At 45.6% G+C, this 14251-nt stretch overlaps 1 protein-coding gene across 2 annotated transcripts; it reads left to right on the top strand.

Annotated features, from left to right (window-relative positions):
• Positions 1 to 725: 725 nt before the first annotated feature.
• Positions 726 to 13650, top strand: PRPF38B (pre-mRNA processing factor 38B). Of its 2 annotated transcripts, XM_029062717.2 has the most exons (7): positions 726 to 1114; positions 7237 to 7305; positions 7528 to 7679; positions 7760 to 7820; positions 8276 to 8308; positions 10748 to 10971; positions 11578 to 13650. In XM_029062717.2, the coding sequence occupies exons 1-7, from the start codon at positions 812 to 814 to the stop codon at positions 12431 to 12433; spliced, it is 1698 nt and encodes a 565-aa protein (XP_028918550.1). In that variant the 5' UTR covers positions 726 to 811; the 3' UTR covers positions 12434 to 13650. The 2 variants fall into 2 exon arrangements, with proteins under 2 accessions (XP_028918550.1, XP_003429859.2); XM_003429811.4 differs by lacking the exon at positions 8276 to 8308.
• Positions 13651 to 14251: the final 601 nt, after the last annotated feature.

Genomic DNA, 14251 nt, shown 5'->3' with positions numbered 1-14251 from the left:
GTGAGGCTCACAGTTAATTCCCATTTTCCAGATGAGGTAACTGAGGCCCAGAGAAGTGAAGTGACCTGCCCACAGTCACACAGCTGCCAAGTGGCGGAGCTGGGATTCGAACTCATGACCTCTGACTCCCAAGCCCGGGCTCTTTCCACTGAGCCACGCTGCTTCTCTACTACTAATACTAATAATAATACTATTAATGATAATAATAATACTATGGAATGAATATCTCCCCCAGCGCTTAGAACAGTGCGTGGCCCATAGTAGGTGCTTAATAAATAATATTGTTATTATTATTATTACTCGGCGCCCCTCCCCCCCGCCCAACGTCGGTGTCGGCGCGAGGACAGGAGGGGGCGGCCCCGCCCCCCGCCCCGAGCCATTGTGCGCGCGCGGCGCCGCAGCGGCCCGGACCACCCGCGGACGTCGGGGGGGGGCCGGACCCCCCACGCGCCCCCCCCGCTAAATTCAGCGTCCTCGCCCCCCTCATCCCTCCTGCAACCGGGCTCTTCTCCGTCACGACGGCCGCTCCGGGACCGCCCTTGGCCTCCCGACCCCGGCCGACGCGCTCGGCTGGGTCCGTCCGTCCCCCCCCCCCCGAGCGGCGACATGGACCGCTCCGCTCCCCCCCTCCCGCCTCCGGCCGCGCCGATTGGGCGGGGGGGGTCCGTGTGTCGTCACTTCCGCCGGGACCGCCATCTTGTGCCCCGGGGCAGTCGGCGGAAGGGAGGGCCGGGAGGCGGACGCGTGTTGAGGGGCGCTCGGCCGGGCCGGCTCCCCTCATGGAGTAGCGGCCCCGCCGCGCCCCCCCGCCATGGCCAACAACAGCCCCGCGCTGCTGACGGGCGGCAACTCGCAGCCGCAGCATCAGGCGGCGGCGGCGGCGGCCCAGCAGCAGCAGCCGCAACCCCCGCCCCCCCCTCAATGTGTCGGCGGGGCCGCCCCGAAGCCCGCCGCCTCGGGCAAGCAGGGCAACGTGCTGCCCTTGTGGGGCAACGAGAAGACCATGAACCTCAACCCCATGATCCTCACCAACATCCTGTCGTCGCCCTACTTTAAGGTGCAGCTGTACGAACTGAAGACCTATCACGAGGTGGTGGACGAGATCTACTTCAAGGTAGGGGGCCCCGGGCCGAGGCCTGCACATCCGCCCTCCCCGCCCACCGCCGGGGCGGGGCGGGGTCGGGCCCGGGGCCCGCGTTTCGCCCGTGATCCGGGCCGCGCGGCCTGCGGGACGGACGCTCCGGCCTCTCTAATAATGGGAGCCACTCGGTCGTGTCGAGGGAGCGCTTACTAGGTGCGGAGCACTGCGCTGAGCGCTTGGCCTGGACGGTGGGGCCCCGGAGGGACCAGCCCCGCTCCACAACGGGCTGCGCGGCCTGCGGGGAGGCCGCACGCTCCGCCCTCTTTAACAATAATAATAATAATAATAGTCGTTTAATCGTATTGATTGAGTAATTACTAGGTGCAGAGCACTGCGCTGAGCGCTTGGCATGCCCAGTTGGGCCCCAGAGGGACCAGCCCCGCTCCACAACGGGCTGCGCGGCCTGCGGGGAGGCCGCACGCTCCGCCCTCTTTAACAATAATAATAATAATAGTCGTTTAATCGTATTGATTAAGCTCTTGCTAGGTGCGGAGCACTGCGCTGAGCCCTTGGCATGGACACTTGGGCCCTAGAAAGACCAGTTCCGCCCCACAACGGGCTGCGCGGCCTGCGGGGAGGCCGCACGCTCCGCCCTCTTTAATAATAATAATAGTCGTTTAATCGTATTGGTTGAGTAATTACTAGGTGCAAAGCCCTGCGCTGAGCGCTTGGCACGGACGGTGGGGCACCAGAGGGACCAGCCCCGCTCCACAACGGCTGCGCGGCCTGCGGGGAGGCCGCACGCTCCGCCCTCTTTAATAATAATAATAATAATATTCGCTTAATCGTATTGACTGAGCGCTTACTAGGTGCAGAGCACTGTGCTGAGCGCTTGGCATGGACAGTTGGGCACTAGAAAGACCAGTTCCGCCCCACAACGGGCTGCGGGGAGGCCGCCCGCTCCGCCCTCTTTAATAATAATAATGGTTTAATCGTACTGATTGAGCCCCTACTATGTGCTCAGCATTGCGCTGAGCGCTTGAAATGGGCGGTTGGGCCCCAGGGACCAGCCCTGCTCCACAACGGCCTGCGGGGCGGACGCCCGCTCGATCCTCTTTAATAATAATCTTTTTTTTATTTATTTAATCGTATTGATTGAGCGTTTACTCTGTGCACAACACGGGACTGAGCGCTTGGCATGGGCAGTTCGGCACCAGAGACCAGCCCCGCCCCACAACGGGCTGCGGGGCGGCCGCTCGGGCCTCTTTAAGAAGAATAATATTCATTTAATCGTATTGATTGAGCGGTTATTAGGTGCGGAGCACTGCGCTGAGCGCTTGGCGTGGACAGTGGGGCACCAGAGAGAGACCAGCCCCGCCCCACAACGGGTTCGCAGTCCAAACGGGGGAGACAAGACAAGACAAATCAATGTCGTCAAAATAATAATAATAATAATAATAATGTTGGTATTTGTTAAGCGCTTACTATGTGCCAAGCACTGTTCTAAGCGCTGGGGTAGACATAGGGGAATCAGGTTGTCCCACGTGGGGCTCACAGTCTTAATCCCCATTCTACAGATGAGGGAACTGAGGCACAGAGAAGTTAAGTGACTTGCCCACAGTCACACAGCCGACAAGTGGCAGAGCTGGGATTCGAACTCATGAGCCCTGACTCCAAAGCCCGTGATCTTTCCACTGAGCCACGCTGCTTCTCCATCATAAACCATCATATGGACACATCACTAACAAAATAGAGTAATAAATATATACAAATAAATGCAATATACAAGTAATCTAAAATAATGTTTGCAAAGAGGCACAAGTGCTGTGGGGAAGGGGGACTGGGCAGGAGGGAAGGGGAGGGCTCAGTCTGGGAAGGCCTCCTGGAGGAGGCGCAGATGGTTGTCCCTGTCAGTTGCCCAATTGTGCATTCCAAGCGCTTAGTCCAGTGGTCTGCACATAGTAAGCGCTCAATAAATACTATCGAATGGTATTCGTTAAGCGCTCCCTCTGCTTTGGCGAGCGTTTAGCCGGTGCGGGGCCCTGTACTGAGCGCCCCGAGCCTGTAGAGCGGGTAAAGGCGGCGGCCGGTTCGTGCCGTTTGCCATGCATCTGTTACGTCTATTACGGTGTCATCCTCTAAACCGTCAGCTCTTGGCGGGCAGGGAACGTCTCTACCGCTCCATGCACTCCGTCGTACTTATTGAGCGCTTACTGAGGGCGGCGCACCGTACTCCGCTCCCTTACGGGCTAGAGAAGCAGCGTGGCTCAGTGGAAAGAGCCCGGGCTTGGGAATCAGAGGTCGTGGGTTCGAATCCCAGCTCTGCCACTTGTCAGCTGGGTGACTGTGGGCAAGTCACTTCACTTCTCTGGGCCTCAGTGACCTCATCTGTCAAATGGGATTAAGACTGGGAGCCCCACGTGGGACAACCTGATTCCTCTGTGTCTACCCCAGCGCTTAGGACAGTGCTCTGCACATAGTAAGCGCTTAACAAATAGCAACATTATTATTATTACTCTCCGAAACGCTTAATGCATTTGTGTATCCCGTCCTATGTATGGAGCGCGTACTGGGTGCGGAGCACTGCACTGAGCGTTTGGGAAAGTGCAAGGCAACAATAAAAGTGACGCTCCCCACCCCCAACAAGCTCCCTGTCCGCAGTGCTCTGCTTAGGGGCCTCAGCCTGGGCTTGGTAGTCAGCGGGATCTGGGTTCGAATCCCCTTTCGCCCCTTGTCTGCTGGGTGACCTTGGGCGAGTCACTGGACTTTGGGCCCTCATCTGTGCAAAGGGGATGACTCTGTCATCTTCAAGTGACCCCCATGTGGAGCAGGGACTGGGTCCCGCCGATTACCTCGTATCCACCCCAGCGCTTGGGACAGTGTTTGGCATATAGTAAGCGCTTAGCAAATACTCATATTATTAATAATGAGAGTAGTCTCCTCCATGACTGTGGCCGAGGATGGGCGTGAACAGTGGGAGAGAAAAGAGAGGGGCAAGAAAGGGAGGGAGAGAGAAGGCCTTGCCACCCTCTCCCCTCCACTGCACGCTGGCTCAAGGAATCCAAGTGAGAGCGGCTTTTTTGGACGGCATTTGTCTAGCCGTTATTGTGTGCCAGGCACTGACCTAAGCGCTGCAGTTAGACACCGTCCCTGTCCCACGGGGCTGTCTCAGTCTTAACCCCCATTTCCCAGACGAAGCAGTTGAAGCACAAAAGACCCAAGTGACTTGCCCCCACTCACACAAAAAGCAAGCATTGCCAAACTGTATTCTCCAAGCGCTTAGCACAGTGCTCCGCCCAAGGTAAGCACTCCATAAATAGGAATGAATGACTGAAAGTGGCAGAGCTGGGACTGGAACCCAGGCCTTGCTGGCTGCCAGGCCCGAGCTCTAACTGGGGGGCCACGCCGCTTCTCTCCCCAAGCCCGCACGTAAACGCTGCGACCGAGAAAGCGATTTACTGTTCCCAAAGCAGAAGGGTTTAGGTGACAGCCGACCGGGTGAGCCTACTTTGACACCTCATCCTGCTGCAGGTATTAACGGACTCAACCAACAGTTGTCAGGGGCTCAGAGATCGCTGCGGGAGTAGGTGACCTTAAATTGTTCTTGCTGAGGGTGTCCATATTTCCATATGAGTCCATATTTCCGTGGGTATTTACAGGGGGCAGTCCCCTGTGCCACGAAGTTGCCCGGAGGAAGCCCGAGACGGGCATGAGGGAACACTCCTCCCACCATCGCCCCAAATGTTTCGAACCGTTAGTGAGTTAGATACGTTGTGGTTTTTCGTTTCATTTTTAGAAAGCTCATTCAGATCACCAGAACGACCTCTAGGTCTCAGTTGGTTTCCATTTATTTTCATTCAGCCAGCTTTTAATCAGATGGTCATTTTCATACTTTTTGAGACGGCGTGGCATCTACAGATTTAAATGAGTTCAGATGAAACCAGTGAGAGGCAAACCACCGTTTTAACACAGGAGAGCTTTAGACGGTGATTTCCATAGAAATTTTTCGTGGGTACTCTTAGTTAAACGGCAGTATAAAACTTGTAGTCTTCCCTTGTGGGAAACTCGAGTCCGTTGCTATTTTGGGATCGATATACTATGGCCCCCCACTGTATTTTGCAAATTGCCAAGCTTAAGGGAATACCCCACTCTTCCCTCCTACTTCAGGTTGTAAGCTCTGGGTGGGATAGGGACTCTGTCCAGTCTGAAAAACTTGTACCTTCCCCCCCGCAGTGTTTAGAATAATAAAACGCTTAAATACCATAGTTATTTGGTAGCAGTCATTGATTTTGTTATTAGATTTCAGTTTTAGCAGGAAAAAAAGTCAGGATGTGGATATTCACATGCGGGACTAAAGTTTTCTGTGAGGAAGCCCGAACCACTTTTATCTTGATATTAGTAACTCAGACTGAGATATCTGAAGGTACTCCTAATTTACTGAGCACTAAATATCGCATTTTGGGTAAGCTTTGAAATTAAACGTATTTTACATGGAAACAATCTGTTAAGTGGTTTTCTTTGTCACAGCCTCTAAGAAGATATAATCTCTAAATTTATGCTTAGTAAACATTTTACAATTGTGTGCTTTTAAACCATGGGAGTGTAAGGTAACAGTTTGCCAAATTAATCTAATATTCACATCAGTCATTTTAGTTTCATAAGATGTTTTTGGAAATGGCTTACATTTTGTTTTTCATGTAGTTATTTCAGAAGATGACTCTATTTTTCCTTCCTTGTTAGATTTTATTTCATAGCCTTCATCTGTTGAATGTAGTGATGACCAATCAATAGTACCTGAGACATTTGATATTCACCCCAGCCCCAGAGCACTTATGTATTTATCTTGAAATTATAATAAATTGCTTACATTAATGTCCATCTCCCCCTCTAGACTGTAAGCTCATTATGGGCAGGTAACGGGCCTGCTGATTCTCTTATACTGTACTCTCTCGATCGCTTAGAACAATACTCTGCACATAGTAAGCACTCAGTAAATACTAGTGACTGCTTGATTTACCTATGAGTCAGGTATTTGAGTGCTTACTGTGTACAGATTCTACGTAATGAGGGTGGGGTGAATGTCAAGTGCTCAAAAGGTAGAGATCCAAGGGCTCAGGTGATACGAAGGGAGAAGGAATTTTGGAAAAGAGGGCTTAGTAGAGCAGGAGAAGTGTTTGAGAGAGTAAACAAAATGAGTAGACAGTATCCCTGTCTTCAAGAATTTGCAGCCTAATTTACGTTGTTTATTGGAATGTGAGTGACGTGCCTTAGAGTTCTCTACAAAGTCAAATTATGTACTCCTTTAGCAATTGTGTCAAATTACTAGCCTAGATTTTTTCTTCCCTTTTTCAGTCTGTAGATCTGCATAACTAATAAAACAGTAAAGCTGGTCCTGGCTCTTAATGCTCTTTGTTTTTCTGTATTTTAATTATTTATTGGCCTTTACTCTTTAATAGTACTTGAGTACAGCAATGTCTATGCTTTGTTTAAAGCAATTTAGTATTTATGTATTCTTTAAGAAATGTAGACTGTAAGCTTGTTGTGGGCAGGGAATATGTCTGTTTATTGTTGTTACCGTTCTCTCCCTGGGGCTTAGTACAGTGCTCTGGACGGAGTAAGCACTCAATAAATGCAATTGACTGATTCCCTCAAAAATCTGCACTCCAACTTAATTGTAGAAACAGTAATCAGTTCTCGGGGGGGGGGGGGGGGGGCAACTTAATAAATCAACTACTAGTGTGTATTGAGCACTTACTGTGTGCCGAGCCCTGTACCGAGTACTCGGGAAAGTACAGTACAGTAAAGTATTGTTTAGTACATTGTCAAACCACTCTGCTAAATAATCAGATTAGACCCTGTTTCACTGGGGCTCACAATCTGAGAGGGCAGGGAGCAGGTATTTTATACCTGTTTAACAGGCGAGGAAATTGAGGCACAGAGAGGCAAAAATGGCTTGGCATATAGCAGGCGTTGGTCGAGTTGGGACTTAAAACCAGGTGTCCTGACCACCAGTCCCATGACGTTTCCAGTAGGTCGCTCTGCGTCTCTCTTAATCTGTCCTTCGGAAGTGCCGCTTGGATTTTTAAAGATGCAAGGTTTCTGTTTTGAATTCAAAGCCTGAATGTCATTATAGAGATTTTTCTTAATATTTACAGGTCACACATGTCGAGCCATGGGAAAAAGGAAGCAGAAAAACCGCCGGCCAGACAGGGATGTGCGGAGGGGTAAGTAGAAGTACGTGCATTCTTAAATTTTTCTGCCTGGCAACTGCTCTTGCGTTAAAAAGTAAATAAAGTTACGGAAGGTATTCTCCTTTCTCACATGGGCATTTAAATGCCACTTATGCATCTGGTAGCAGGCTGTAGAATAGGAAAAAAAAACAGGTCTTAAAAGGCGAGAATTTTGGCGTTAGCTGTCCATGTTAACCATTTTGTTTTCTCCTGAAGGTGAGAGGTGTTGGAACTGGTGGAATTGTTTCTACAGCTTTTTGCCTGCTGTACAAGTTATTTACCTTGAAACTTACTCGCAAACAAGTGATGGGTCTCATAACGCACACTGACTCTCCATATATTAGGGCCCTTGGATTTATGTATATAAGGTAAGCAATCAGACATTTTATGGTCAGACATTGCAGAATACTCAAATACTGTAAATTACAGTTTTCTTTTCCAACTTTAGGTACACACAACCCCCTACAGATCTATGGGACTGGTTTGAATCCTTCCTTGATGACGAAGAGGTATGTCGGCAAGGGTAATTTGTTTTTTGTTTTTTTTCTGGCTGTTACCATGTTTTACACAGACTGTTTTGTGGCTATCACATTTTATCCTCTACTCAAGTTTGCTTTTAGATTGAGTATTCAAGTTATTGTTGTGGTTTTAAGATTTGTGGCTAAATTCACTCTGAAGACTCACCTGAAAAATCAGATAATTGTTGTAGCATTTAAATGATCTCAGCCCGGGTACCTTTTAACTATTTTCCTTTTTGTATTTTAACGACACTTTTAATATAGGGAACTGAGCTTGAATGTGTCCTGCTGTCAAATGATCAGTCTTATTAGTTCACTGACTTTAAAATGGATCTTATTTCTAAATTGAGGTAACAAAAGACAAATCTGGAAAACCATTCATCTGCGCTTCACTAGTCAGACATTTTTTTATTTGGTTCCACTTATCCTTAGCTTGTTTCTTCCAGATAACAATAACTACGCCCTCTATCTTTGTAAAGGTAAGGGAGAGTGCTGATTAGTTCTTCTTTTAAAGGTGAATCTTTGTCTTTTTAAATGTAGAGTTAAACATGCTATTTGGTAATGATTGCCATTATGTTTGGGGGAGGGGGTGCGGGGGGAACTTTTACAAACTTCACCCTGATATTAAATTATTCCTGATATTTAAATTATTTGTATATTAGAGGACTTGTGTACCCATGCAACTGGGAAATACAGGAGCTGTCCCCAGGCATTTCCACCTGGGACCCATTGTGGGAGCTTCCCTAGTCTGCAAAAGCAACTTTGGGGGAGACAAATTAAGTATAATAAAAACAATTGCTTTAGGGAGTCAGAGCTACCCGTCTGCTGGTTACCTTTACAAGACCTATTTTTTGTCCCAAAGAAATATCACTTCTGCCACACTAAAGTGTAGCCCCTTCCTTGCACACGCTTTTTTGTTGAGGGTGAGGGTGCCAAGAGAGAATATTTCTCTTTGAAAGTTGCCTGCCTTGTGGTTTTTTTGGGAACCTAAGAGTCGTTCTGAAGAACTGCTCTTTTTGACAGTGCTAGTAAAGGTTTTCCATTTAAAGTTAGTAAGTCATTGAGTCTCTTCAGTTAAGAATAAGGATGATAAAAAGAGGATTTAAAAAGAGAGAGAGAATGGGAAGAATAAAATTATGCTGAAAAATACCCACGTTTCTAAAACGAGTTTTCGTGTTTCATTTGCATTCAGAGTCATTATGCATATGTACTTTGATATAAGTTCACCCATGTCCATTCAGAAATTTGAAGGAAAATCGGTTTGGAGGAGTCTGCGTTTTTAAGGTTTTTTTAATTTCCTCTTTTTTTTAATGGGATTTGTTAAGCACTTTCTACGTGCCGAGCACTGTACTAAGCACTGGGGTAGATTCAATCTAATCAGGTTGGACACAGTCCGTGTCCCACACGGGGCTCACGATCTTAGTCCCCATCTTATAGCTGAGGTAACTGACGCACAGAGAAGCGAAGTGCTTTGCCCAGGGCCACACAGCAGACAGGTAGGAAAGCTGGGATTATAACCCAAGCCTTTCTGTCTCCCGGGCCAGTGCACTATCCACTAAGTTAGGCTACTTCTCATTTGAATTCTATTCATTTCAAGTTCACAGGAAGTGTTTCAAGTAGTATGTGTTTCTAAATCTTTTTTTAATCACCAAAAGTCATTTTCAGTTGGTTCTTCCCTTTTATAGGCACAGGAAAACGATTTCTCATTGAAATTACTCTTGCGTATCTATAGTGCAGCTACCCACTGCCATACAGCTGGTATGTGGAGGAATTAGGCTTTAAAGGGCTCACATGCAAGTTCCAGTTCATTCAGTCAGTAGTATAGGACGTTTAGAGTTCACACGTAAAAGAAACTAGGCTTGTGATTGAGCCCCCAAAAAGTTTACAAAGTTTATTTTGCTGTTGGATCAAAGTTTTGCATTGACACTTCTCTTCCTCCTCAGCTCCCAATACCCCCAAAATACGTTTCACTGTAAGCATGATTTTTTTTTTTTAATCTTCCCTATTAATCTGGTTTCTGAATGCTTCTGATGTTCAAGTAATCTGTTTTAATTGTGACTACAAACTCTAGGTGCTCTGTTGAAGCTAACTTTATTGTTTTCTTCTTTAGATCTCTGCAGCGATTATATATGGAAATACTGTATATCTGAACACTTAAATGTGTGTGAGTGCAAGCAGTTTTACCTTTAGATCTTGTTTTCCTGTTTAGATAACAAATCTCACTTTCCTTGTGTGCTTGCACTATAGGTTTGGGACTGACAATAGCTGACTAACATGTCCTGAGCTGTGAGAGGGCATAGCAAGAAGGCCTTCATGCGGTAATGACCCTTTTCAGAGACAATGGTCATCATGGATTATGCGTTTCCAATTATTTGTTCATTTATTTATTTTTTACATGACAAAATTAGAAACCTCACTGCTTCATGGCAGTTGGTTTGCTATTGCTTCCAGTTTTATTAGGGCGCCATTCTTTATTAGAAGTCTTTACGATCCATTTTAGACAGAAAATGCCTGACTTAGTCCGTATGTAAATAGGACAAAGTACTGGGTGTGATTGTATGCAGACGTCTTTCCAAAAATGACTTTGAAAACTATTTAGCGATGTGGAATTCAAGCCTAAAACTGTTCCACATAGCCAGATAACACGAGGACCTTTTTCATTTTCCTGTTCATTGAGATTAATCCCCGTTATGGCCAGGCAGCTGCAGGGTTTGTGTTCACCTGCATGCAGACAGTAAGCCCTCGAGTCTACCGATGTCTTTTATTTCCAAATTAGAAAGGTACACAAGTTGGAATTTCTCTTAGAGTATTTTTTTTTTAAACTCGAGATTCCAAAGATGGTAATTTTGTAGTGCTCTTTGATCAATAATCCAGGCATCTTTTGACCATCAGGATATCTCTCTTTGTGTTTTTTATAGGATTTGGATGTGAAGGCCGGTGGTGGCTGTGTTATGACCATTGGAGAGATGCTTCGTTCTTTTCTTACCAAGCTAGAATGGTTTTCTACTTTGTTTCCAAGAATTCCTGTCCCGGTGCAGAAAAACATTGATCAGCAGATTAAAACGAGGCCTAGAAAAATCAAGAAGGAGGGGAAGGAAGGTGTCGAGGAAACAGAAAGACACACCGAACGTAGACGTTCAAGGTTACAAACTAACTTTTTAGACTACGTACCGTCACCTGCCGTTTGTTTGGTTAGCAGAGTTAAATCGTCGTCGTCGGGGATCTTTATTCCGCGCTTACTGTGAGCAGATCACTGGGCTTGGGAGAGTACGATAAAACGGTCGGTAGACACGTTCTCTGCCCATAAAGAGCTTAAAGACTCGAGGGAGAGACGGACGTTAGCAAAAAAAAAAATTTATAGTATAGCAATATTATAAATGTAATCCTTTATAATAATTTGTAGATATGAACGTTAAGTGCTGTGGTCGCAAATGCTAAAGGCCCAGAGATCACAGATTCAGGTGCATGTCCCACATACACCAGGTGTCCAATTTTGAAGACAGTCATCTGTAACCTCAGAATTTTAGTTCATTCTCTGATTATTTTTTTCTTCCTGTTATTCAAAACCTGTTTTCTAGCTTAATGCGTGCTGTCTTTCAGCCAAAAGGAGCGTAATTTAATCTTTACAAACCTGCTGAATTTTAAATTACCCTGGCAATTGCCAGGGTGTGAAAGATTGGTTTAAGATTATTTAGTGCTTACCAGAGGGTTCTATTTTATTCACTCACCTTTTTATTCTTCACACTAGGTCTCCAAGGAGATCGTTGAGTCCGAGAAGATCCCCTAGAAGATCAAGAAGTAGGAGCCATCATCGGGAAGGCCATGGATCGTCTAGCTTTGACAGGGAATTAGAGAGGGAGAAAGAACGGCAGAGACTAGAACGTGAAGCTAAAGAAAGGGAGAAAGAAAGGCGAAGGTCCCGAAGTCTCGATCGGGGGTTAGAGCGCAGGCGGAGCCGGAGCAGGGAGAGGCATAGGAGTCGCAGTCGCAGTCGTGAGAGAAAGGAGAGGAGAGACAGGGATCGAGAAAGAGAGAAGGAAAATGAACGGGGCAGGAGAAGAGAGCGGGACTATGATAAGGAAAGGGGTAATGACCGAGAAAAGGATAGAGAAAGGTCAAGGGATCGGTCAAAAGACAGGAGAAGTAAGAGCGAAATTGAGGAGAAGAAGCATAAGGATGAGAAAGATGAAAAGAAGCACCGAGATGATAAGAAAGATACCAAGAGAGAGAGAAAACACAGTAGAAGTAGAAGCAGAGAGAGAAAACATAGAAGTAGAAGCCGGAGTAGAAATACGGGGAAGCGCAGTAGAAGCAGAAGCAGAGAGAAATCAAGTAAGCATAGAAATGAGAGCAAAGAGAAATCAAATAAACGAAGTAGGAGTGGCAGTAGAGGAAGAACCGGCAGTGTGGAGAAATCCAGAAAACGGGAACATAGTCCCATCAAAGAAAAGCCCCGAAAGCGTAGCAGAAGCAAAGACCGGGCCCACAAAAGAGATCACGGCGATAGCAAGGACCAGTTAGATAAACACGATCGTCGGAGGAGCCAAAGTACAGAACGTGAGAGTCAAGAAAAGCAACATAAAAACAAAGATGAGACTGAGTGATTTTTTTTTTTTTTTTGTACAAGTGGATCACATTGAATCCTATAAATGTTTGATTAAATCCTGCTTATTTTTTTTTCTTAAAGTTGAGATTGTGCAGTAGTTACACACTCTTCGACCTCCCTATAGGCTGCAAATTTTCATTTTCTATATTTGTGTAGGGAAGTGCCTTTGTAATCCCATTTATTGCATTGAAGGTTTCCACCTGTTTTAGTTCAGACATAATGCGAAGATTGTTCTTGCATTTTTATTGTTCAATTGTTTCTGAAATGTACAGCCTGTACATATGTCCTGAAAATGTTTTAATTCCTTTGGCATGGTTGCCATGTTGGTTAAATTTGTATAAGGCAATAAACTGCCACTAATTCTACTTTTGTTTGGTAGATGTGGGATTATGGTTTCTGTACTGAAGTTAGCATGGCCATGCTTTGCATATTGAATGCATATTGAAGACTTTGAGAATGGGTCTTGAATGCGTATAACAGAAGTATTTATGTGCATACAATGTACATGAAGGCTGCAATTTTAGGAAAAACTTTCATGTCTATTGTATCTGTATCTTAGAAGGCTCTTAATGTATCACACCCTTAGATGCTCCGCAAAAAGTTACCGTAGAGTGAATTTCAAGGAGTTAGCCCGTTTCCGATGCAGTGGTACAAAATGCAGGCTGCGATTTGTCTAGTGGTCCTTTTAGAAATCTACCTCGAAGGGACACTGTTAGTAAGCCTGAAATTTATTCACAAGTATTTTTTTTTTTTTAGAAGTTGGGAAAATTCATATAATCATTTATTTTCCCTTTGCCCATTCTTGGCCCCCCATTTTTTTTTAAATAAAAAAAATTGAGAGCAAAACCAATGCCAGCAGCCTAGCATTCACGTAGCATCCCTACACTGACTTGTGGAAGATTGGGTGAAGAGAGATGATTTGGTAAAGAAATAGATTAGTCTCAAGCTTCCAAAGCATTTTTATAAATGAAAAGTATTTAAATTATGAAACACCTCGAGAGTGTCCTTTTTTAAATTCATAACATGTTTTTTATCAATAGTGAAGATCGCTGTTTGAGTTGAGAAACTTCATCTAGAGAAGTAATTGTAAAACTGAGTAATGCAGTCATGCATTATTATGGAAGAATAACCAGTCAGTAGGCTGTTTTAATGATTTATGTATTGAATGAGGAGAACCATCGTGAGTCTGGAATAAACACTGGATTGAATCCTTTATCCCGTGTTGGCCTTTCCCCCATCTGTGTGAGTTAACGTTTGAAAGATAGCTCTAAAGGAGTTGCTTGTAGATTGCGGAATCAACAAGGATCAACAAGGTAGCAGGTGATAATTACATGGAGACTCTTTGGAGGCAGGGAATATTGCGGAGGAAAATCTATGAAAGCCCGAGTAGTCCAGATTGTTCGAATTCAGGCTGATTACTTTTATGGTTTTTGCACATGGAATTTTCTTTTGCCGATGCTGGGTAGCGTTAGCAGGTCTATTAGTAGCAGTATATCTAAGCACTTACTGTATGCTAAGCCATGGGTTAGAGAATATATCGTGAGTCACAGTCCCTGGCCCATGTGGGACCTACAGTCTAAGGTATCACAGTGGCGCTGTCAAATCTGACTCAGATTAGGCGTTAGAGGTTACTTGAACGTGGATTGATCAGTTGGCACTGGCTGCTAATGAAAATAGATTTGTTCCTAAAACAAATTTGGAAAATCGGAAACTGTTCATTTGATCTGTTCAAGTGCTTTGGGGAATACAAGCGGAACGAAAAGGAAAAACGGGCTTGCTGCCATGTGGCTTGTTTGTATCTATATATATAATACAT

Source organism: Ornithorhynchus anatinus, chromosome 4 (genome assembly GCF_004115215.2).
Source record: "Ornithorhynchus anatinus isolate Pmale09 chromosome 4, mOrnAna1.pri.v4, whole genome shotgun sequence".
NCBI lineage: Eukaryota > Metazoa > Chordata > Mammalia > Monotremata > Ornithorhynchidae > Ornithorhynchus > Ornithorhynchus anatinus.
The sequence above is the reverse complement of the archived record's forward strand: the minus strand, read 5'-3'. Positions and strand labels throughout refer to the sequence as shown.